We start from the raw sequence: 21,419 nt of genomic DNA, 5'->3' as shown, positions 1-21,419 counted from the left end.
AGTCGCAAATTAATCTCTGAATGCCGCAATACTTTGCGAAGGTAAGTCCCCGGGATCCGTCCTGTGCGACGTGGCACCGCCTCTGACGGCGCTTAGCTACTTTTTCCGTGTCAACAGATGCGAAGAAAAATCCTAACGGACGCGTTAGGTACCCGATAAAACTATGACTGGAATTCGACATTTGGTAAGACCTTAAGCGGCGCATGTCGAATTACACCAGTATCCCGAGATCATGTCCAGGGACGTGATCTTGAAGTAGGTGTTGGTGGATTGCCACAAGAGCAGTTAACTAGTACCTGATCCGTCAGATGAACTAGCCCCAATTACCATTATCCCTGCACAATATATGATTGGATGTTTAAAAATATATGATCAACTCGAAGAAGTTGTGTCAATTCGAAGAAGTTATATAGAAATTATAAAGTTGGAGATTTTCCCTGATTCTTCGATTCAAGCAAAATCTCGGGGGCTACTGACATAGGCATCCCCAATGGGCCTGCCAGAGAAGGTACCCGAGGTTTATTGAAGGCCCACGACCCGAAGATTTATGAAGCCCGGAAGCCCAGTTAAGAAATAGTTTGGAAACATAGAGTTGTAATAGGAGTAATGACTTGTAAATCTACGGGTGGAATTCAGAGAGCTCCCCCGGAATTGGTAACCGTGTGTAATACGAAACCCTCGGCTCCGCCTCCTATATAAGGGGGAGTCGAGGGACGAAGAAAGCATCGATTCATTGTCAACATAACCCTAGTTTTTCTAGCAGTCGAGTACCTTTCCGGCTGAAACCTTCGAGATCTACTTGCCCTCTACTTCCGCTAAAACCCTAGTCTACAATCTGTAGGCATTGACAAGTTAATACCTTGTCAGGTGGAGATCCCTCCGGCGGTGATCTCGGCGGAGTTTCCCCCTCCAATATTTGTTGTTGCAGCCTCTGTTTTCGTGTTTCTATCATCTGCGGCTCTCTCCTCCCGAGAACTCTTCGGGGACATATATATAGTGATTTTTAGGTCAAAATTCGTCGATGGACGAAAGAATTAGGTCAATTGGGAGATTGACGGCTGAAAGAGGGGGGTGGCGCGCCCACCATGTTTGGGCGCTCCACGTGTCCTCTTTTGGGCCTCAGGCCCATCCAGGTGTGCTCCAAAGCTCGAGTGTGCTTCTCGCGATGAAAAAGTGACGCTCAAAAAATCTCAGATCAATTTAACTCTGTATAGGTCTCTGAAAGTGAAAACGCGAAACAGGGATTTCTTGTTCTGCGGAGTTATAAACCAAATAAAGGGGATCATTGGTAAATCCCCATAATCAATGTAAAATATGTTATTATCATCATATATGTTGCAAATATGTGAGAATTCAATAACTACTATATTATAGGGCAACCCACATCGTTTTTGTGAGAATTTTGAACTCAGACTGAGGTTTAACATGGTTGTGACACGTAATTTGGTTTCCGTAGGTTCTTTTTTTGGTGTACAACTTCGGTAGTCTGTGCGATTTTCAGGGTCTGCTTTCCTTCATGATCTGTGAAGATGGGTTGTTTTGATGGGTGACTGTGTGGCTTTAGCTGCCAGTCGTTTGTGAAAGTGATGGGCCAGCTTTGTTTCGTGTTGTCGGGTTAAAGCTCTGCAGCCCATCAAAGCGGCGCCGATGACCATGGTCTCCGCCCGACGCGTGCCATCTCCATCTCCTCTCTCTTTATATTTTTTCCCACTGATCCTCCCCGCTCGCTGGTCCGGCCGATGGCGGCGAGCTATCTGAGCAAGTGGAGTGGCTGTGCTCGGAGGGGAGTCGGCGGATTTAGGTGGAGCATGCTCAAGATCGACGGTTGATGGAGATGCTATGCTGTGAGGACAGAGGAGAGCGACATGGAGGGGTAGTTGCCAGCACGAATTTCCCTTGATCCCCGCCAGCTTGGGGAAGTCGTAGAGCGACATGGAGTGGTGGTGATCATTCTTCTTTGTTCTCTTTATCGCCTACGCATGGACGACGGTGCCGATTTGCCCCGCGCCCCCCACGACGGGACACTGCCTCTTTCACCAGAAGATCGAGAGAACCAAGAAGCTCTAGATTTGTTCAGATCCCTAGCCGATTTCCCCCTTCGATGGCTTATTCTCTCTGTTTCTGTGGCTTCCTCTTTGGTGATTTGATTTCCATGGCTTCTTCTCTCCCAGGATCTTTTTGCGTGTGGCTGTTTTCATACTTTGATCTGGTGGCGTGGCTATGGTGGTCATGTCCGGCCGTTTCCATGCTGGTGGTGGCGTATGCATCTGACTCTTCTGATTTATTTCTTAGCTATATGACCTTGGACGATAACCGCAGATGAAAGGACTAGCGACACTCCGTCTCTTCCGAGCTTCGGCGTTGTCTGGCTTCTCTGCGGCCACCGCACCAACTGGACCTCCTAGCGCTGCCCAGTCCTCGCTGGAGGACAAACTATTCGCGGTGTGGCCGGAGCTCCCAGCGCTGCCCCGACACCTGCTGGAAGGCAGAACCGTTTGCCATAATGGGCGTCAGGGGCTCCATGATGTGGCGCAGGTCGAGCACAAGCCATGGCCACCGGGGCTGCTCACCATTAGTTGCCTCACGATCGCTGCCAATATACAGAGTGTTGTTGCAATAACCCCAACAGGTACGATGAGTTGCTGGTATAGCCTGTGCTGCCTACATCTCTTTATTGGTACTCATGCTAACAGCCTGAATGCCTGATACTTGGTTTTGTATTGCGAGCTGCCCTCTCCCTCTCTCTTGCTCTTCGATCTGATCCCATAGAGGGCAGCACTTTATTCAGAACGAAAAAGGCATCTTCATCATAGAAATTTCTTAGCAATCTAATAGTTCACGTAGAAGCTGATCTATGTTTTTGTTGGTGACCTCAGGTTTTGAGTAGCGGAAAGGACAAGGATCACAAAGAGACTGTTGTGTTGTACTCAGGAGCATCACGTGTGAAGAATTAAAATCACACGAGGTGTCAGATCTCTAATGACATCAGAGAGTAAATTCAGGTTAGTTAGCCTTTCAGATGGCATAGGTCATGTCAGGCTAGGGCCACTTCTGAAAATTGTATACATCATGGTATCTATTATTAGAACAATTAATTTATACACTGCTGAATGATGGATATGACATATGGATTTTTTTTGTAGATCATACAAGCTATGAAATTACATTTCTAAACATGCTGATATTTTTCTCACAACTTACTCAACTTTTTTTTTCATCTACACCATTGTCTTGAACAGCCAGCTATGATGCATATGGTGCCTTTTTTCCATTGGTACCTAATTCAGCATATGTGTATTATATGTGTAATCAACACATTATATGGAAACTAGCTAGCTTATCTGTACATTATTTGAGTAAATAATCTGTTTCTGCTCTTGTGTTTAAAAGAGAGGAAAAGAGATACACTTAATGGAAACTGCATTCTCCTTTACGATTCTTTGTCATGCTCCCAATTTTTTTTGGAGATGTTGGATAATATTGCATTATCTGTATTTTTTAAGTAGGTCTTTTGCAGTTCAGCATCAGACATCTACATGTGGTTTAATTGTAGTTTCACCTACTATTTTGGCGGAAACAATGAAGATCAGTTTGTCATTCGCGGTTTCCTTTATGTTTGCTGATAGATTTCACGAAGTACTCTCACAGTTTCCTTTATGTTTGCTGACAGTGTTAATAAACTTTTAGATTGGTGCAGCAAACTATTATTTGTTTTCTGTACATTTTACCTAATTTTACTATTAAAGGGATGGGATTGCATGTCAAACAAGCTTATAATCTATTGATTTATATTTATTTGTCATCTTTGATTTCTCATGTAGCAGTAAATTCGTTGGTAGATAATATACAGAATAGGGCAAGCTCTTGCTTCTTAGGTTTCCAGTGTATTGTCCAACATTCGATACTTTGGGGAGCTCAGAAAGGTGATCCCCATCCCACACTACCATTTATTATTGCATGCACCAAAGAAAACCTATGATAGGCATTATGTCCAGTTAGCGCTGCTTTGCCATGTCGGTTTTGTACTCTACAATTTATCTTGTTATTTTAACTATGGATTTGGATGAAACAATTATGTAGCAGCTCAATCTCATGCAAACAAAGAGCCTATAAAAACCTGAAGTTAAATGGAAGAAGCTTACGCTTAACTTCTACAAGTATCAGCTCTTTTATTATGTACGCCAGAAATGTGTTGTACAATGAATCAAAATACACATTGGGGCATTCGGCCATGTAAATTATGTTCCATTATTAGTTGATCTCCCACTTATAATTTTCTATTGTAGGGAAGTTTATGAACATTTTCACAGAGATAGTCGCTACCTTGTATCCCATAGAAAAAGGGATGACATCATGACACAAGAGCCAAGTAAGTCTTTCATGACAGGTGTAGATGGTTCCCTAATTTCTCTTCCACTGTTGTAAGAGAGCAACAGTTATGTTCATTCCAGTTTCATACGATATAGTTCTTACGTTATCTCCTTTGTTTTCATTTTCTTACTTTTTTTTGCAGCATCTCCCTGCTTAGTTTCTTTTATTTATTGAGATCACCTTGCTTAGTATCTATAAAGATGGAAGGTGGCTATATTTATGTTGCCATTTTTGTTTATATAATACTCCGATGGAACAAATGCATGAATGTTAGGTACTATAATTTTGATTTTTTGAACTCAGATGTGATTGTTCTCTGGTCCAGTTTTCACTTGTCAAATATTATCGATTATTAGTGTCAATTAATAATCAAATTTAATATGTTGTGTGTTTTGTTGATTGCACTCTACATGTGATCTTGGTACTCTACATATTGATAAGTGTACTCAACAACCAACTTTCTTCCGTTTTCTATAATCCTGCTTTAAATGGTTATTGGTACGGTAAAGTCCTAAATATGAGCATTGTTTTGCCAGTATTACACTAATATACGTTATCCATTGTTTCACTCTTTTCTTCCTCAATACATTACTGGAAGCTGTAGTTCATAGTACATATGTACTACCGGGTTAGCCAATTGGTAAAATAGGACTAACATAGATCCATTGGTATTTACTTCCGGACTCACATGAGACCATGTCTTGGTCATTTACGGCGATTGGATATTTTTTTTCTCATTTATCAATCTGGTTATTTCATCTTACTTCTAGAGATCTCTCAGTACCTTCATGTTAGTGTTCTCTTTCTGCCTGCAGTTAAGAGGATTCTGCTTGCGTAGCTGATCAAATTTCTGTGAAGCTAGGCTGTTTAGAGGTTTTTTGATGCATATAGTCGACAGAGGACTGTGCTTGCGTAGCTGATCAAATTTCCCTGAAGCTAGGTTGTTAAGAGGTTCTTTGATGCATATAGTAAAGAGGATCTGTCTAGGTCCTCCATATTTGAACTTTTGAGTATTTCGTCTTACTTATAAAGATTTCTTACTTTCTTTAGTATATGAGCGTTCCTTTTGTGCCTGCAGTTACTTGGTTGATAAATCTCTGCAAGACTAGGCTGTTTAGGGGCCCTTTGTTCCTGCAGGTAAGAGGATGTGTCCTTAGGTCTTCCAAACTTTAACTTACATTTTGTTTTGTGCTCATTGGATAATATTCATTAAGCTAATGCATAATTTTGAAGTAACAATGATGAAGTGACACTCCAATAGATATAAAGTGCAGTGAACATCTTCTTACATGCATGAAACAAACATTGATATATTGAATGAACATAGGAAATAGCAAGTTAGTGTACCACCTTTGCTACTTCCTGTAGATAAAGGAACTACTTAGTAACTTCTTTAGTCGGTAGTAAAAAGGAATTGATTTATTTTGGTTTGACAAGTAGTAAATCAAACCATGGTTTAACTTCTTACGAAAAAAATTAGGAGCGAAAAATGCAATATTCTGATTTTTTATATGATACACAGAAAATACCCTTGCTACTTGTTGTATCATTTGGAAGGTGATCAGATTACATTATGTTCTATGACATATTATATAAGAGTAATGGTGTATGCCCTATGTTCATGTATGTTTGTCCGACATAAATGGATTATTATTAATTAGTTGCTAAATCATTAACAACATAGTGGGATTGTTGTGTGGGTATCAGTTCATGGGTTGGCATGATACACAAATTCTCTTTCTTTCATCAGTTCAGTAGGCATAGCCACAATTATCTTATAGATAAACATTCAATATTGTCACAATCAAGTTCTCCTTAGCAGCGTGTTATCACTGCCTTCTCTTAAAAATAGCTAATGAAGCTTCATTCTGACGGTGCAATGGTCAACCAAATGGAGAAATTTTGAAGCATTGTAGTTGGATACATTTTCTCCGTACATGTTAAATGTATCTCATTTCTTCTTCTACTTTCTAGCTTCATTATGTATTTGTCTCCTTGAATACAATTGTTAGGAAACATGTCAAAAATTCTGAATTGTTTTGAAGTGATGCTATGTTCGGTTGTTCCTCAGCTTGCTTTTGCGGTGTAGCTGCTCACACAATAATTCACATGAAAATAATTATTTTTTCTTAGATCCATTTCCTTTACATCTTAATAACTGAAAACGTGAATAGCTAGATGCTGAAAGAGATGGTATATATCAGTGCACATTTTTAGTGGTTTTATGGATTTTTTAGAATGATATGTTTTGGTATATCGCAGGATTGTATTGATCCCCTGTTCCATCTTCAAATTATTTCGGGTTGATTCTAGAACTGCTACCTTCATTTTTTTAGCATGTTTTCTTCTCTTCGATTGCAGATTGGAAATCAGGCATGCCTGCCGTATTGCATCTATGCCTTGTTGCTGTAGGACTGGTGTGATGCCAACCAAAACTCATGTGTAACTAGCACCAATTTTCATGCACTGTGTAAGTTGACTGTGATTGTTGAGTCCATCACACTATAACTTATATCATTCACGTTTGTATTGATCTATAGAGATGTAATCTTTGTTGGAATCCAGCCACGACCAATTATTGAGGTGAAGTGGCTAACATGTTTTTTTCTAGATTTGAGAGAGGAATACTATTATTTTGCTAGCTTATTCTTACCCATGAGCATTTACTTTTGAAGATTTAGTTTATTGTTGATAGATGAAAAGAACATTTGCACATATTCCTTGATTATTTTGGAATCATATATTGTATTTTTCAGCTCTTCATATGGAATGTTCAAATAAATATGATCAGTTTCTCCTTGGATTTTCCCACCATTCAGAACAATGCCCACTCACTTCTAACTATTCTAACACATTTCTTATCATGATTTAACATGTAAGCATCCTTTATTTAACTTTGGGCTGGGCGCGGCGTGCCGCCGTGCCTGTCCTTGCTAGTATGATAAAGGAGAAAGTTCATGTATGCATTTTACATGCATCGGCCTATCTCCATATAAAATAAGCTTGCCTTGCCAGCATCCCATTTTACGTTCAAAGCGAGTTTCAACGGAACTCCACTCCTTGTTCAATAGTCTTCTATGATGGATTGGGATGCCGAGATATTTGAAAGGAAGTGACCCAATTTCGCAGCCAAAAATCTGCTTGTACTAGTCTTCCACCTTTTTGGCCTTACCCAAGCAAAAAAATTCACTTTTGTGAAAATTTATTTTCAACCCAGACAAATGCTCAAAGATACGTAGTATAAGCTTCATGTTTACGGCCTTCTCTAGACCGTGTTCCATGAATAAAATTGTATCATCAGCATACTGTAATATAGAGACTCCTCCCTCAACTAAATGAGGTACAAGTCCTCCTACTTGTCCATCTTCTTTCGCTCGAGCGATTAAAATGGCTAACACATGTGTGCGAAAATATTAAAAAAGAAACGGAGACAGAGTGTCGCCTTGTCTCAGTACTTTCATGGTTTGGAAATAATGGCCAATATCGTCATTAATCCGTATTCCCACAGATCCTCCCTCAACAAATTTACTTATCAATTGAAACCATTTTTGGGAAAATCCTTTCATACGCAAAGTTTGCTGAAGAAAAGATCATTTGACCTTATCATAGGCCTTTTTAAAATCATTTTTGAAAAGCACACCATCCATTTTTTACCGATGAAGCTCATACTCCTTCTAAAATATGCTTCCTTGGCATAAACGCTGTTTGGGTAGGTTTTATGACTTTGGGTGCAATACTCGTAATTCTATTGGTGCCTACTTTCGTAAATATCTTAAATCTTACATTGAGCAAGCATATCGGTCTATATTGTTGGATTTGTATTACATCCTCATTTTTTGGTATCAATGTAATGATTCCAAAATTTAGTTTATGAAGCCGCAACCCCCTGTGTTGCAATTGTACAAACAAAGACATAAGGTCATTTTTAAGTACCTCCCAGAAGCATTGATAAAATTCAGCTGGAAACCCATCTGATCCCGGTGCTTTATTATGCTCCATTTCCATAATAGCATCTAACACTTCCTTCTCGGTAAAGGTAGCAGTTAGAATTATATTCTCCTCACGAGTTACTCTAGGAACATACACAACTAAATCATCTCTCATAGCAAAGTTATTTTTAGCAGGTGCCCCAAATAACTTCATATATTATTTAGAAATGTTGATTCTAAGGTTCTCCTCACTAATGATTGTCTCTTCATCTTGTTCTAATTGGAAAATTCGCTTCTTACTATATCTACCATTTGCCATAAGGTGGAAATACTTCGTGTCATTTCCTCCTTCTTGGATAAATTTTACTTTTGCACGTTGAGCCCATTTTGATTCCTCATCTCGTCTCAACTTTCCGATCTTTTCGTTTGCACCCCTTAGCAATGTACGCTCTGTTGCATTAAGGGGTGACGACTCAGCTTTAATATCAAGATCATCAATAATTTTGATTAGTCTATCTCTCTCTTTTTTATAGACCCCACTTTTATTCTTCGCCCATCCACGAAGGGCCACAGACTCCCATTCACTTTTAATCATTTCAAAAAAAACCTTCTTCCCTTAGCTAGGATAGTTCAAAAGAGAACAGAGCTTTATTATCCAAATGAGCTTGTTCTCTTGAATCAAGTAAAAGAGGTGTGTGATCCGACCCGTACGGGTCAGTGCGCGCACAGAGGCTAACGGATATTTTTGTTCCCATTCTACACTAGCTAGCACATGATCTAGCTTCTCGTAGGTGGGATTCTCACGACGACTCGCCCAAGTGAATTGTCGACCTGACAAAATCAACTCGCGCAGATTAAGGGTGCCTATAATAGCATTAAAAACAAACGGACACTTTGCATTATAGTTTCCATTATTTTTCTCTATTGGACTTCGAAGAATACTGAAATCTCCGCCAATAAGCATAGGTGTTCCTGAACTATCGCAAATTCTAACTAACTCGGCCAAGAACGCTGGTTTGTGAGACTCCTGAGCTGCCCCATATACAGCCACGAAGGACCACTCGAAACCATCCATTTTTGATCTCAAATTCAAACGCACGAGGAAATCACCATAGTCAACGTCTTTGATTGAAAGTGTTTCAGCGTTGATCCCTACTAAGATTCCACCTGACCTTCCGTGTGAAGGTAAGCAGAACCATATGAAATCCTTGCCAAACGAGAGGTTTGTAAGCAAAGATGCCGAAAATTTCGTCCTCCCAATTTCAAAAATAGCAACTATATCTAGATTTTGTTTCCTAATATTTTCATGAATAACAGAGTGCTTACAAGTATCTCTAATACCTTCACTATTTTAAATAAAAGCTTTCATTTTAAGACTCAAATTTTCTTATTTTCTGAAGCCTCGAACTTCTACGAACTATCGGCTTTTCCACTACTACTTTCTTACTAACTCTAGTCCTTCCCTTGGCTGCACCTTTCCCAGACCAGAAACTTTGGAGACAAACAATTTTTGTGGATCCATTACCTCTACACTTTTCTTTCTATTTAGAATAACAAGATCTCTCTTATGTTCCACTTTCTTAATTTCTCTAACCGTTGATAATGCAGCCGTAGGTGATTTCCCAAGCGAAACCCCTAGCCTGCTAGCTCTATGAACAACCGAATTATCTGAAATATTTAAAACAGAAAGTTTAGGTTCAGTGCTCGAACCTGGAACATGACGTTGTTACGCTAGGTGCATGGCCCTCTCCAACTGCGGCTGATCCGCATTAGGTTGTGCACGTAAACGGTCACTGTATGCAACAATATGCATACCCCAATCGCCGAGATAGAATCCCAATCGCCGAGCTCTCCGGAATGCCACCGTATGCAACAATATTTTCATAGGAGTGCTGAAAAGGACTCGGAGAAAAGTTCTTTGCCATCAAATTCAGACCCCCGCATGGTGTCTTAATTTTTGGCGAAGGAGTCTGCAAATATTTTTGACATTTATTTGTATTAACACTTGAAACCAAAATAGAATCTTGCATAGATGGAAAAGCATCATAATCTAATACCATGGTTCCTTACATATAAGCTCTGATAAATGTAAGCCACGGCAAGGTATTTACTCGAATTGCGTTCCACCCCGCCTCTCTAACATCCAGTTCATCCTAGGGAAACCACCGTCCTTTTCCAGTTCTTTACTCAAGCCAAGTCATAACACTAGCGTAACCTCAGTACAAATAGCACTTTCTTTTTGTTGAGAAAAAACATTTTTTAGAAGAAAATACAAATAGCACTCATAATCCTTTGGGCTTCTCTTGGGCCTTGTTGTTCTTGGTCCATCCGTCTCCAGCTCCTTGGTATCCTTGTCGTCGCTGGGCGGTTGCAAGGTGAGCCATGGTGGCTGACAAATAGCCTAGTCTAGTTGATCGAATGATAAAAGTGCCGATGTAGCCTCTAGAAAAAGGGACAACATCCAATGGAGCAATCGGAGCACCAATAAATTAGATTGTCTGGCTAACCGAGCCAGTGAGGTGACACATTCAACCACTACAAGTCACATTTCCTTGCCGTAATACACAAAGAACAATACATGCATGAAAAATTCTGCTGATGTACACATATCACATTTCCTTGCCAGATATACATGGAAACTAAGAAAAACTATGCCTTTCGGTATTATTTCACAAATGCGCAGAAATGATCCTCAACCCAGGATTCTGCCAAGTGGTTATGTCCTAGGCGAGCTGATCAAATGACAAAAGCGCCAAGTATTCAGCCTCTGGAAAAGGACAGCATCCAACATAATGGATCAATCGGAACATAGATAAATTAGATGGTTTGGCTAACCGACCCACTGAGGTGAAACACTCGCCACTTCAAGTCTATATAATCATGAACATATGTATGCCCTCCAATAATTGAACTCCGAGAAGAATATCTTCTCCTGTCGTAATGTACACAAAGAACAATACATGAAAATTTTAGCCCATGTACACAGACCACATTTCCTTACCAAATATACATGGAAACTAAAAAAACTTTCTTTGGGTATTATTTCACAAATGCGCAAAAATGATCCTCAACCCAGCATTCTGCAGGCCAGAATGCACCTATATACGTGTGTCCATGCTTCAGCCGGTGTTGGCGAGCGAGACGATGAGCGAGCGGAAGTACTTGGTGATGGCGCCCTTTTGCCACCGGAGCCGCTTCCACCGGCTGCCGAGCAGAACAGGGTGTAGCCCCAGGATGTTCTCCGGCATGAAGTCGTGCCTCGTCAGGATCCCAACAACCGGTGATCTCTGCAATTTTATCTTACTGGTCAATCCTCGATTGATCGCTGGTAAACCCAATTTCCAAGTGAGCAAATGTAGGTATACTTACATCGCAGGCCTTTGGCACGACGAGGAGGTGGCGCAGTCCGACCTCCCGGAAGAGGATGAGAGCCTTGGCCAGCGACATGGTCTCGACAACGGTGTATGGCGACGCGTTGGTGAACGGGTGCAGGTCGACGTACATCTCCATCTCCTCCGCCGACAGCTCCACATCGTCAATGGTGTCCTGCTTCCCGGATCCCCGCTTGTCGAAGTCCTGCGCCTCGAACCTCCCCGCGATGTTGTACTCCTTGGGGTACCTCTCCTGCGTCGGCAGGAACTCCCTCTTCTTCAGAAGAACCAGCAGGTGCGCCCTGAGCACCAGCCCGTAGAGCACCGGCGCCGTGGCAAAGGGCGGCTCGTCGATGACCGGGAACGCATGGTGCCTCGTGGTCCTGAGGATGTGCATGACGTGGCCGACCTTCTCCACGCCGTTGAAGCTGCGCAGCGGGCCAGCCACCACGTCGCCGACGGCGAGCTGCCGCGTGTAGGGCTCGGCGTGGCCATCGAGGTGCGGCAGGCCCTTGAGCTGCAGGATGAGGTCGTAGATGCTGGAGTTGAAGGAGTCAGCGACGGTCTTGGAGATGAGCAGCACCAGCATGACGAGCGGCAGGAGGAGCAGGTTGTTGGTGAGCTCCAAGATGATGACGCACACAGACACCGTCATTCGGAGCGTGCCGCCGAGGAAGGACGCGGAGCCTAGGATGGCGACGAGGCCATGGTCCAGGTCGGAGTGGTTCCCGAGCAGGATGGCAACAAGGCGACCGTAGGTGGCGCCGGTTAGGATGATGGGGACGAAGAGGCCCGATGGTGCGACGACGCCGTAGCTGAGTATGCCGAAAATGTAGGAGGCAATAAAGAAGGCGATCATGGAGCCTGGGTGGTAGACGTCGTTGGTGCCGGTGGTGTAGAGGTTGCGGATGGCGTCGTCGTTGATGTTGAGGAAGAGGCTGGCCAGGTCGTTGTAGTGGTCTGGTGGGCAGTGGAACTGCCGGAACCGGTTCAGGGAACCGCAGGAGCCGTTGGGCGCCCCCGGCTCCGAGGGGCAGGGCCGGCATGGCGCGAACCAGGGAAGGCCGAACAGGCAGCACGATGTCAGGATGGATACGGCCGCCGCCAGCAGCAGCTGGTGCACACGCCCTCTCCTGCGCGCGTGCGAAGCAAATGTAACAGTTAGCTAGGAAAAGCTCTGAAACTTAAGAGAGCATAGATTGATTGAATTGAACGCATGCATACTCGTTGATGATGTTGTAGATGCGAAGAACATTCTTCATCAGGAAGTTGTAGAGCGCACCGAGGAGGGCGCCGATGACGCCGATGAGGATGACGGTGGGGATGTCCTTGAGATGGTACGTCATGAGGTCGTCGAACAGGGTGCTCACGTCGTACATGACCAGCCCGCCTTTGCCGAACATCCCGCAGCTCCCCGTCCCACACAGATCGATGAACAGCCGCAGCACCACCGCCACCACCGCCGTCGTGAAGAACGAACGCCAGAGCAGCGCGCTCCGCCACCTTGTTTTAGTTCATTCAGTATTCAGTATAGACACACGGTCCAAGTTGTTTTGATTCGATGTTTCGGAAAGAAATGAACCTGTTTTACGTACCACGAGCAGAGGGATTCGAGAGCGAACAGGACGCCTCCGACCGGCGCCCGAAACGCGGCGGTGACACCGGCTCCGGCGCCGATGGTCACAAGGTCACGGCGGTCCCGGTCGTTCTTGAAGTAGCGTAGCCAGCGCCAGGTGAGGCCGTACTTACGTGAGCCGCCCTGGCCGAAGATGGCGGCAATGCACGCGCCAGTGTGCACCATTGGCCCAGCCTTGCCGACGTGCAGCGACGACGAAACGGCGGCTATGTTACCGATGACCTGCACGTTTCGGAGTTTATCAGAGTATTGATCCATAGATGCATGAACTTGGTTCGTTAAAGATTTAGTCTCGACGGCGTTAAAGATTCTATGAAAGACACGTGTTGCAAAATTGAACTCTCTCGGAACTCAAAATGTCAAACGCAAACGATGGTATTTGATTACAGGAGCCATATATTCTTAATGCATCTCTAACAGATGATGTAAAATAAGTCTGGTGGTGGTTAGGTTCCTTGTGGTGGAACCAGCCCACCCAGGTTCAAGTCCAAGACTTGGCATGGGTGTTTGCATTTACCTGGATTTATTTCAGGATTTAACAGGCGCTATGCTTTCAGTGGTACGTGACGTGCCCGTCAACAGCGAGGCACCAGTGGTGACTTCGTCAACCTCAAGATATGCCGACTCAGTCCCTCAGAGGTGCTCATAGAGGTAGGGTGTGCGTGCGTGCGTTCATAGGGATGATTGTACATGCGTGTTTGTGAGCGTCTGCGTTGTACTGTGTTCTAAAAAAAAAATCGGTGCTCCAGTAGATGATGTATCTTTATCCTGTGCCCCAAAAATTTACATCACGCCGTAAAAACTGCTGCAAGTGAGGGACATTTTGGGCACCTCGTACCTACCCTAAAACAAAACCACACTGGCGGGAACCCCACCGTCATAGTGAAACTTCCTCGTTGCCAACCCTTGAACTCCACACCGATTCTGGCCATTCACGCCGCCACATGCGGCCACTGTGACCCTGTCGGCCGAAACTTCCACGCCATCACCTCACCGCTCATTCTCACCACTCGGGGCGTCCGTCGTAACCCCGTGACCGCCGCCGAATCTTGGGAAGCCGATGCCCAAAACTAAGGATTCCAGCCGTCCCTCGCCCCACCGCTGACTAAGATGGTTGCCGTAGCACCGCCGTAGCCAACCCACATCGATTAGCGGCCGCCACGACCTTAAACCCCCATGAGACCGCCGGCGAGTCCTTATCGAGCTATTGACACTCAGTGAGGGCAGCACTGCCGGATTTGGCTGCTTCCCCTCGCCCCCGTCCGGTCCCAGCCCCACCCTCACCGCCTTTTCTCGGCCTCCGACAACCTCCGCCCTGGCCAAAATCTTGCTCAGCGCCCGGCAACCGTTAGAATCATCTCCCTCTCTCCCCACCGTCAGAGCTCATGTTTCAATTGCTTTCCAAACTTTACGGCACTAGTTCAGGGCATAAGGAAAAAAATCTAGTGTCTTATCTTACATCATCTACTATGGCAGGAAATTTTCTGATGCCCTAAAACCTACTCTTTGGTGCCCTAAAATATTTTCTGGGTACCCTATTATACATCTGTTGGAGATGCTCTTAGAATGGTATTCCCGTGTAATAATCATCCTACGGTTTATTGAAACATCCCGTTAGGTTTGGCCGGGCCAGGGCGTAAGGTTGGGTCATAGTTAAGTACTACCTCCATCCCAAAGTTTAAGGCTTAAATTATTTTTAGAAAGTCAAACTATGTCAAGCTTGACTAAGTTTTTACCAAAAATCATTAACATGCAAAATACAAAATCAATGTCATTAGATAGATAATGAAATATATTTTCGTATGGTATCTACAAATTATTATATTTGTTTATATATATTCTTCTAAAAGTTGTTCAAACTTTATTTGGTTTGACTTTAAAAAAAAAAAAAAACCTTAAGCTTTGGGATGGAGGTAGTAGTACCAAAAATCAAACAAACCATGTTCTGTTTCATTTCACTTTCAGCGAGATAAATAAAGATCTCGAGGTTGCAGCTCCAATGATTGATCCGCTGAATTATCTACCCACCCAATAAGAAGACAAATCGATCCGGACGAGGACCGATCTGAACAAAATGTAAATAATACAAGTCCTCAATTATTAATGGTGCCCTGGGTTTTTATTTAGCTGCAGATAAATCAGGTCTACTGTACAACTGGCAATCGTGCGATCAGGAATTGAAGAGGTCCCCTTAAAAGAAATGAATTGAAGAGGCGATGGTGAGCTGGATGAGGAGGTGGACTCACCTTGACAGCGAGGGTCTTGAGCGAGAAGATGTTGGGTGCGTCCACGCCGTTGAGGTAGGCCTTCACCTCCGGGATCCCCGATCCTCCGGCCGCCGGCGAGATGGACGCCGTGATCGCCGTCGCAAACAGCAGCAGGGCCAGGTTGGTGCCGGCAAACACGAAGAAGGCAGTCCAGTAGCTGCACAGGAAAGAGCATCTCTGACATGAGCGTTTGGTGGAATGTTTCGGATTAGGACGCAGTAGTAGTCAGTGGAGACAAAAACATAGAGCAAAAGCAAGAACCATTTGGGTATTTTTTAACACGAAGAAGGTAGGTAGCACCTGCTGGATTCCATGAGGGTGGACACGGCAGAGTGCTTGAGACCGGCGACGTTCTCGACGGCGAGGTTGATGAGGAAGCCGACGACGCCGGTGAGGATCCCGATGGCGAAGCAGAAGGTCCATTTCAGGACCACGTACCGGACCTGGTCAGCTTTGGCTCTCGTCCTCCAGTTCTGATCGAAGAGATCATTCTCTATAATCCTGAACAAATCCCAAAAACAGAATATGAGGATGTGTGGGTGTCATAATTGGAGACATGTAAATGTCCAAGTGGAGCAAAGGATAAGGCAATTGGAACCAGAGGACAGAAACATGACATGAGGATCTTGAGTACTGGCAAGTAATGGAAGGAAGTAGAGGCTGCTTACTCGTAGTCGAGGCTCTCGATGGGGCATGCTTTGGAGCCGACCATGGCCACCTGAGAGATGTTGTTGGTGGCGCTGCGGTGGAGGAGAGCCCGCGTCAGGGGTGGATGCTGCTCCTCGTCGTCCATCACAATGTCCTCCGGCGGAGCAGTGGAGGCCATGGAGGGAGGGAGACGGTGAAACTCGCAATTGCAGAGGAGGGAGACGGGAGCTGGGATGGCTCAATTGGGAGCCAAGAGGGTGCACAGGACAGATGATGAATGACAGGGGTCGGTAGGTAAGCCTGGTCCATAGACCATGAGACTGAATAATAAAGAATGTTTCTTGTCAATCATCTATGACTTGGCTGCCACAGGGAAACCATCTACCTCAAGGTAAACATCAGGGACAAGAAAAAATTGACACAATCTTTGTCAGGCTGCTGCTTAGACCATGCAAATTTATCACTGCATTTGTCTGGCCACCAACTGGGAAGTTTTGCTTACAAAATGCCAGCAACATGTTAGTTTCAGTTTTCTGCAAGGAGACCACTATAGTGTTGAGACACACTTTGAGATCCATGCCCCCTTCCTTAGCCCTTGAACTGCCACTCCCTGCGGCACATGGGGCAAAGGGGCGTCGACATCTGAGAATTCACCCACTTGAGAATGCAGTGGAGGTGGAAGGCGTGGTTGCAGGCGCCCCAGATGATCGGGCAGTCGTCCCCGGGGAACTTGCAGTCAGGGCAGCAGCCGTCGAACGCCATCCTGCATATGCCGCACGTCTCGTCCTGCGCGTCCCATGTCCAGGAAGCCACTGCGTGCCACTGGAGAACCTTCACCTTCATTGCACCTGAAGTACATATAAAAAGAGTTGCAATGTGTAAGTCATGAGATCATTGTATCAGTTGCAGCTTGTCAGATGACGAATGATGCCACATGTAATAAGGTAGCCAAGAAAACAGAGTTTTACTGAACTAACTGGCATAAAAGCCACCATATGTATCAGGTTTAGTTTCTTCGTTTTTACTGCTATACTAGTTGCAGGTGGGGATAGGCAGCTACAAGGATGCAAGTCATACAACAGAGAGGCATAATTCAAATGGCTCAGAAGTCATATAACCAACTAGTAACATTCTGATATAGACATTATACAGGGGGGCGACACCGGAACATAGTTGAATCCCCAGATTCAGACTGAAATGGGGAACGCCCTATGCTTCCCTGCCCATTCTGATCTTCCGTACCAAAAAAGCTAACCTGTAAAAAACCCAACCCAACAACAGCTGCAATCGTCCTATTATTAATGCCTAGAAAACAAAAAAGGAAATAGGGGGATTTATTTACTGACGAAATGCTAAGTAAACAGTGCAGGCACATCAGTAGCAAACTAATTAAATAAGAAGTATGAGACAAGAAAGTTGATCTCTGATGCGCATTATCTCACAGCCTCCAACTTCCATTAGATCCCTAACTCTGTCAAAAAAAAATCAGATAAAAGACATAGCCCCCAACTTCCATTAAGAAAGCCGACCAAGCAGCATAAACATGCTCATTGCAGGGGCAAAACCTCCTACTGACCAAAACACTGCAAACCTCCCACTGACCAAAACACCTGCAAACTACGTGACTTCATCCTTTTCTTAAGCAACATTCCCTAGCATAAGTTTCAGCATCTTCACCAAGATCCATCTTCAGTATATGCAGTTGTATGAACACTCCCTTTTGTTTCAGAAGCTTTATCATCATAAGAACCAGTTTCGATGCTAGCATTTTCCATTACAGTGCCAGTAATCTTGGCCCCACCAACTATCTGATGAGGATCTTGAAACTTCTCAGCATTAGAACTAGAACCAGCGGCCTGCTACAGTAGCATTGTGTCCCTTCTCTCTCCATCTGCTGTTCCAGCTCAGCTTGAGTTGAAGGAACTTCTTCATCCATTCCCACTGTCCCATTATAATTTATAGTCTCCCTCATCCCATCAGCATATTCCATCAACAATTGGCCCTCCATGTTCCACTATCTGCTCCAGCTCAAACCTGATATCATATATAAAGGGATAGTCAGTCAACTGTGAGACCTTGGGTATCTTAGTGGGATCTCTAACCCCAACTAGAACTCTAATCAGGCTATTTTCTCTGTACCCATCCATATCAATATCTTTGTACAATCCCCAGCATAGACCCAATCTCATCAAATCCTTCCTTACCAAGCAAAGTTTCAGGCACCCCAAGAACCCTGACCCAGACAGTGTAAACTTTGAATTTCGCTGTGGATGCTGGTGACCATTCTGTGACCTTAACAGGTGCAGAACTCCCTCTCAATCCAAAGCAATCAAATGCACTCATTCCCTCAAGCTTCAATCTTGGTGGGAAGCTAGCCAGAAGCATATTGCTCCCAAAATCTGAAATCTTCCAATCTGCTCCCCAAGGGAACTGCCTGTTGAAAGCTTCTCGAAGCTGCGACACATCAATTTTACCATTGATCACTGTCACTACACCTGTAACTTGCTGATCAGTGTCCCCCTCATCTGGTTTTCTGCTACTTTTAGCTCTGCAATCTTTAGCAGTGCTCCAGCACGGTAAGCACATCTTTTGCAAGCCTTCAGTAGCATCAGTAGCTCCAGCCCCCTTCCCTGCATCTCCAAGCACATCTATCTGAGCATGATTTTGTACCCCGCCATTGCTCTGAACACTACCTTTCGACCCCGATGGGACTGGGTCACTGGGACGCCTCCTACCACGCCATCGCTACCACCGCCGCGAATGGCACACCAGTCCAGATGCGGCCGCCTCCTCCAACCTCACCCAGCCGTGGCCACTCGTCCCTTGAATTTGCGCAGCGGCCTGCCCTAACCCTAAAACTCTGTCCAAATTGACCGGCGCAAGGCAAGGGCGGATTGGGGGTTCAAGAGGCTACTCGATTCCTAGGGTTTTCGTGAGAATGCAGGCACGGGGAGCTACGGGAGAGAGAGCGGGGAGCTACGGGAGGCGGCTGCTGCGCATGGGGCGGGAGAACGAGGAGGAAGAAGGCTTGATTTGAGGGGGCGGCGGAAGCGGAGCTCACCTCGCTTTGGCTCCGAGACTCCGGCGGGTTCGCCGGCCGCTTCCGCTCTCCACTCTGTTCCAGCGTTGTCAGAGTTGTAATAAGAGAATTTCAACTTCTTTCTTTCTTTATATTTTCAACATTTCGGCCATTTCCATGGGCTATAAATTATACGTAAAAAATTACACGATAACCCAAATAATCCACAGAATCACATACATTTAAACAACGTAGTTTACACAAGCAAATAAATTTAAATTGGAAATCCTATTATTTGAATAAATATTGAAACGAAGATTGGATAGCTATCGATTTATTTGGTGAATTCATATATGCTCAACCAAATCTTTTTTTTTTGCGAAACTGCTCAACCAAATCTTCTTGAAGTTGAATATGAGTTGTCTAAGCGAATTGTATGGTGTACATAAACTCATGAAACATGGTCAATCCCACGTGCTCAATCAACTAGCTCTGAAAGTGATCACACACAAGAAGTTATCACATCCCACATTGTTTAGACCTTTCATGTTCTAGCAATGTGTCTAACAACTGCCCAACGAGTTTGTAGTAGCACACCAAATGCTCGTGCGCCATCCTTCGTAGCACTCTCTTGTTGTCTAGCAAAGGTGGATTTTTTGTTATCTTAGGAAGAGGACGTTCTCTTCGTAGAAGACCACTAACGATAGTTAGATACAATCACCCACATCTAGTGAACACTGGAGAGCGTTCAAGTACATTATTGTTATTGTGAGCTGCCATGCCCAAAAAGAGTGCCAAATTCAGAGATATTGTTATGCCATAGGCTCAAATATGCATATGCACTCTCCAACATGTCACCTACATTGTCCTGCTAAGTTAATCTTACCAACGACATCTATCTTCAATTGGAAGCAATCATTATGAGCCCTCACTCTCTCCAAAATACACATGAACACATGCATTGATATTCGGAAGCGTCGCTATAAAACATGCAAAGGGTATAGCGGCCTCTTATGCTTGAAGTAGTCATTGTAGAGTTGGAAATGGTCAATCTCTCTATTACTATTCAACGCCCCCGCATGTTCCTTTACCGAGCCATTGAATATTTTGGAGGTGTTTTTTTTCCTTTCGGTCATGGATGAGCACATCCGCGTCCATCAAAACATCACTACTATCATAATTGAACGAGTGGTCAGACAATGTATTGATGAAATAATTGTAGAAAAACTCGTCGGAGCTATCGACCATGATATATGCATACATGAAAAAAATGGAAGAACACTCACATATACATCACCAGCTAATTATCGGTGATAATGTGTGATAAATTTGTGCCTCACAACTTGGCTGGGTAATCAACTGAATAAGTTGTGTGCAACACAGTTGGTGGGTCTTGACGAGTCTAGCGTTGACGAAGACAAGCTATCTTGACTGGATCCGGGAGCAGAGCCATCGAGCTTGACCCGATTCGGTGATGGCATGGACTCAGGTGAATTCGCGGCGGTGACAACGGTGTTGGCTGTAGGCCCCGAGCTCCTCCACCTGTGGCACGACGTGTAAACAACACCGTCAAAGAGGCCCGAACTCCTTTTGCTAGCAGCGATGCAGTGGGGTCGCATAATTGGGTAGTAAAATATGCTGGCAATACCTTTGCCCTACCTAGACTTCTTCTACTCAGCGTCAGACTCATCTTCAAAGCATTTTGGATAATCTCTAGACAGCTTTGCATGAGGCATTCTTCATGGAGATGATTATGTTGACTGCCTGGTCGATTTGGACAACCAGGAATGATCTCATTTAAGGGAATTCTACTATAGATGCCGAAAGAAGTTCAATGATGAGCTAGCTCTTCTAGAGGAATGCAATCATGGGTAGAGAGATTTTGCTAGATCTTCTAGTTTCTTTCTTTTCTTTTTCTTTGGGCTTGATGCCTTTTAGCTAGCTTTTTGGTGCTTCCCTCAAGCAACTTCTTTTTGTACATAACTTATTTGAAAATTAATAAAAAAATCACTATCCACAGGTTAGCTTCAAAAGAAAAAATTTGGTAAGAAAGATAGAGGCAACGGCGTGACAACAATGATGAGGGAGATGTGGTATTCAGAATTGGGAGAGAAGGTGGAGTGACATGGGTATCCAACTTGCGGGACACTAGAGGACAAGGGAGGGGGAGGACAAACA

General features: G+C 44.2%; 3 protein-coding genes across 3 annotated transcripts; 1 reads left to right on the top strand and 2 right to left on the bottom strand.

Annotated features, from left to right (window-relative positions):
- Positions 1 to 2,084: 2,084 nt before the first annotated feature.
- Positions 2,085 to 2,925, top strand: LOC124651364. The gene is made up of 2 exons (XM_047190461.1): positions 2,085 to 2,629; positions 2,877 to 2,925. The coding sequence occupies exons 1-2, from the start codon at positions 2,320 to 2,322 to the stop codon at positions 2,885 to 2,887; spliced, it is 321 nt and encodes a 106-aa protein (XP_047046417.1). The 5' UTR covers positions 2,085 to 2,319; the 3' UTR covers positions 2,888 to 2,925.
- Positions 2,926 to 11,175: 8,250 nt separating this feature from the next.
- On the bottom strand, positions 11,176 to 16,433 carry LOC124652898 (putative chloride channel-like protein CLC-g). Its single transcript, XM_047191944.1, has 7 exons — positions 16,243 to 16,433; positions 15,875 to 16,075; positions 15,554 to 15,731; positions 13,267 to 13,529; positions 12,896 to 13,174; positions 11,670 to 12,804; positions 11,176 to 11,587 (listed from the first exon to the last, which is right to left on the bottom strand). The coding sequence occupies exons 1-7, from the start codon at positions 16,398 to 16,400 to the stop codon at positions 11,420 to 11,422; spliced, it is 2,382 nt and encodes a 793-aa protein (XP_047047900.1). The 5' UTR covers positions 16,401 to 16,433; the 3' UTR covers positions 11,176 to 11,419.
- Positions 16,434 to 16,810: 377 nt separating this feature from the next.
- On the bottom strand, positions 16,811 to 19,338 carry LOC124655481 (anaphase-promoting complex subunit 11-like). The gene is made up of 2 exons (XM_047194367.1): positions 19,203 to 19,338; positions 16,811 to 17,070 (listed from the first exon to the last, which is right to left on the bottom strand). Exon 2 carries the CDS (start codon positions 17,063 to 17,065, stop codon positions 16,811 to 16,813), a length of 255 nt encoding a protein of 84 aa, XP_047050323.1. The 5' UTR covers positions 17,066 to 17,070; positions 19,203 to 19,338.
- Positions 19,339 to 21,419: the final 2,081 nt, after the last annotated feature.

Source organism: Lolium rigidum, chromosome 5, assembly GCF_022539505.1.
Source record: "Lolium rigidum isolate FL_2022 chromosome 5, APGP_CSIRO_Lrig_0.1, whole genome shotgun sequence".
NCBI classification, from domain to species: Eukaryota; Viridiplantae; Streptophyta; class Magnoliopsida; order Poales; family Poaceae; genus Lolium; species Lolium rigidum.
This window is presented reverse-complemented; position numbering and strand designations above follow the sequence as displayed.

Excerpts from the sequence above, each read along its gene's own strand:
- LOC124651364 (XM_047190461.1), top strand. The coding sequence starts at position 2,320 with ATGAAAGGACTAGCGACACTCCGTCTCTTCCGAGCTTCGGCGTTGTCT.
- LOC124655481 (XM_047194367.1), bottom strand. The coding sequence starts at position 17,065 with ATGAAGGTGAAGGTTCTCCAGTGGCACGCAGTGGCTTCCTGGACATGG.
- LOC124652898 (XM_047191944.1), bottom strand. The coding sequence starts at position 16,400 with ATGGCCTCCACTGCTCCGCCGGAGGACATTGTGATGGACGACGAGGAG. Across the intron at positions 15,732-15,874 it reads ACCCTCATGGAATCCAGCAG|CTACTGGACTGCCTTCTTCG; the intron begins GTGCTACCTACC and ends TTTCCTGTGCAG. Across the intron at positions 11,588-11,669 it reads TCGTGCCAAAGGCCTGCGAT|AGATCACCGGTTGTTGGGAT; the intron begins GTAAGTATACCT and ends ATAAAATTGCAG.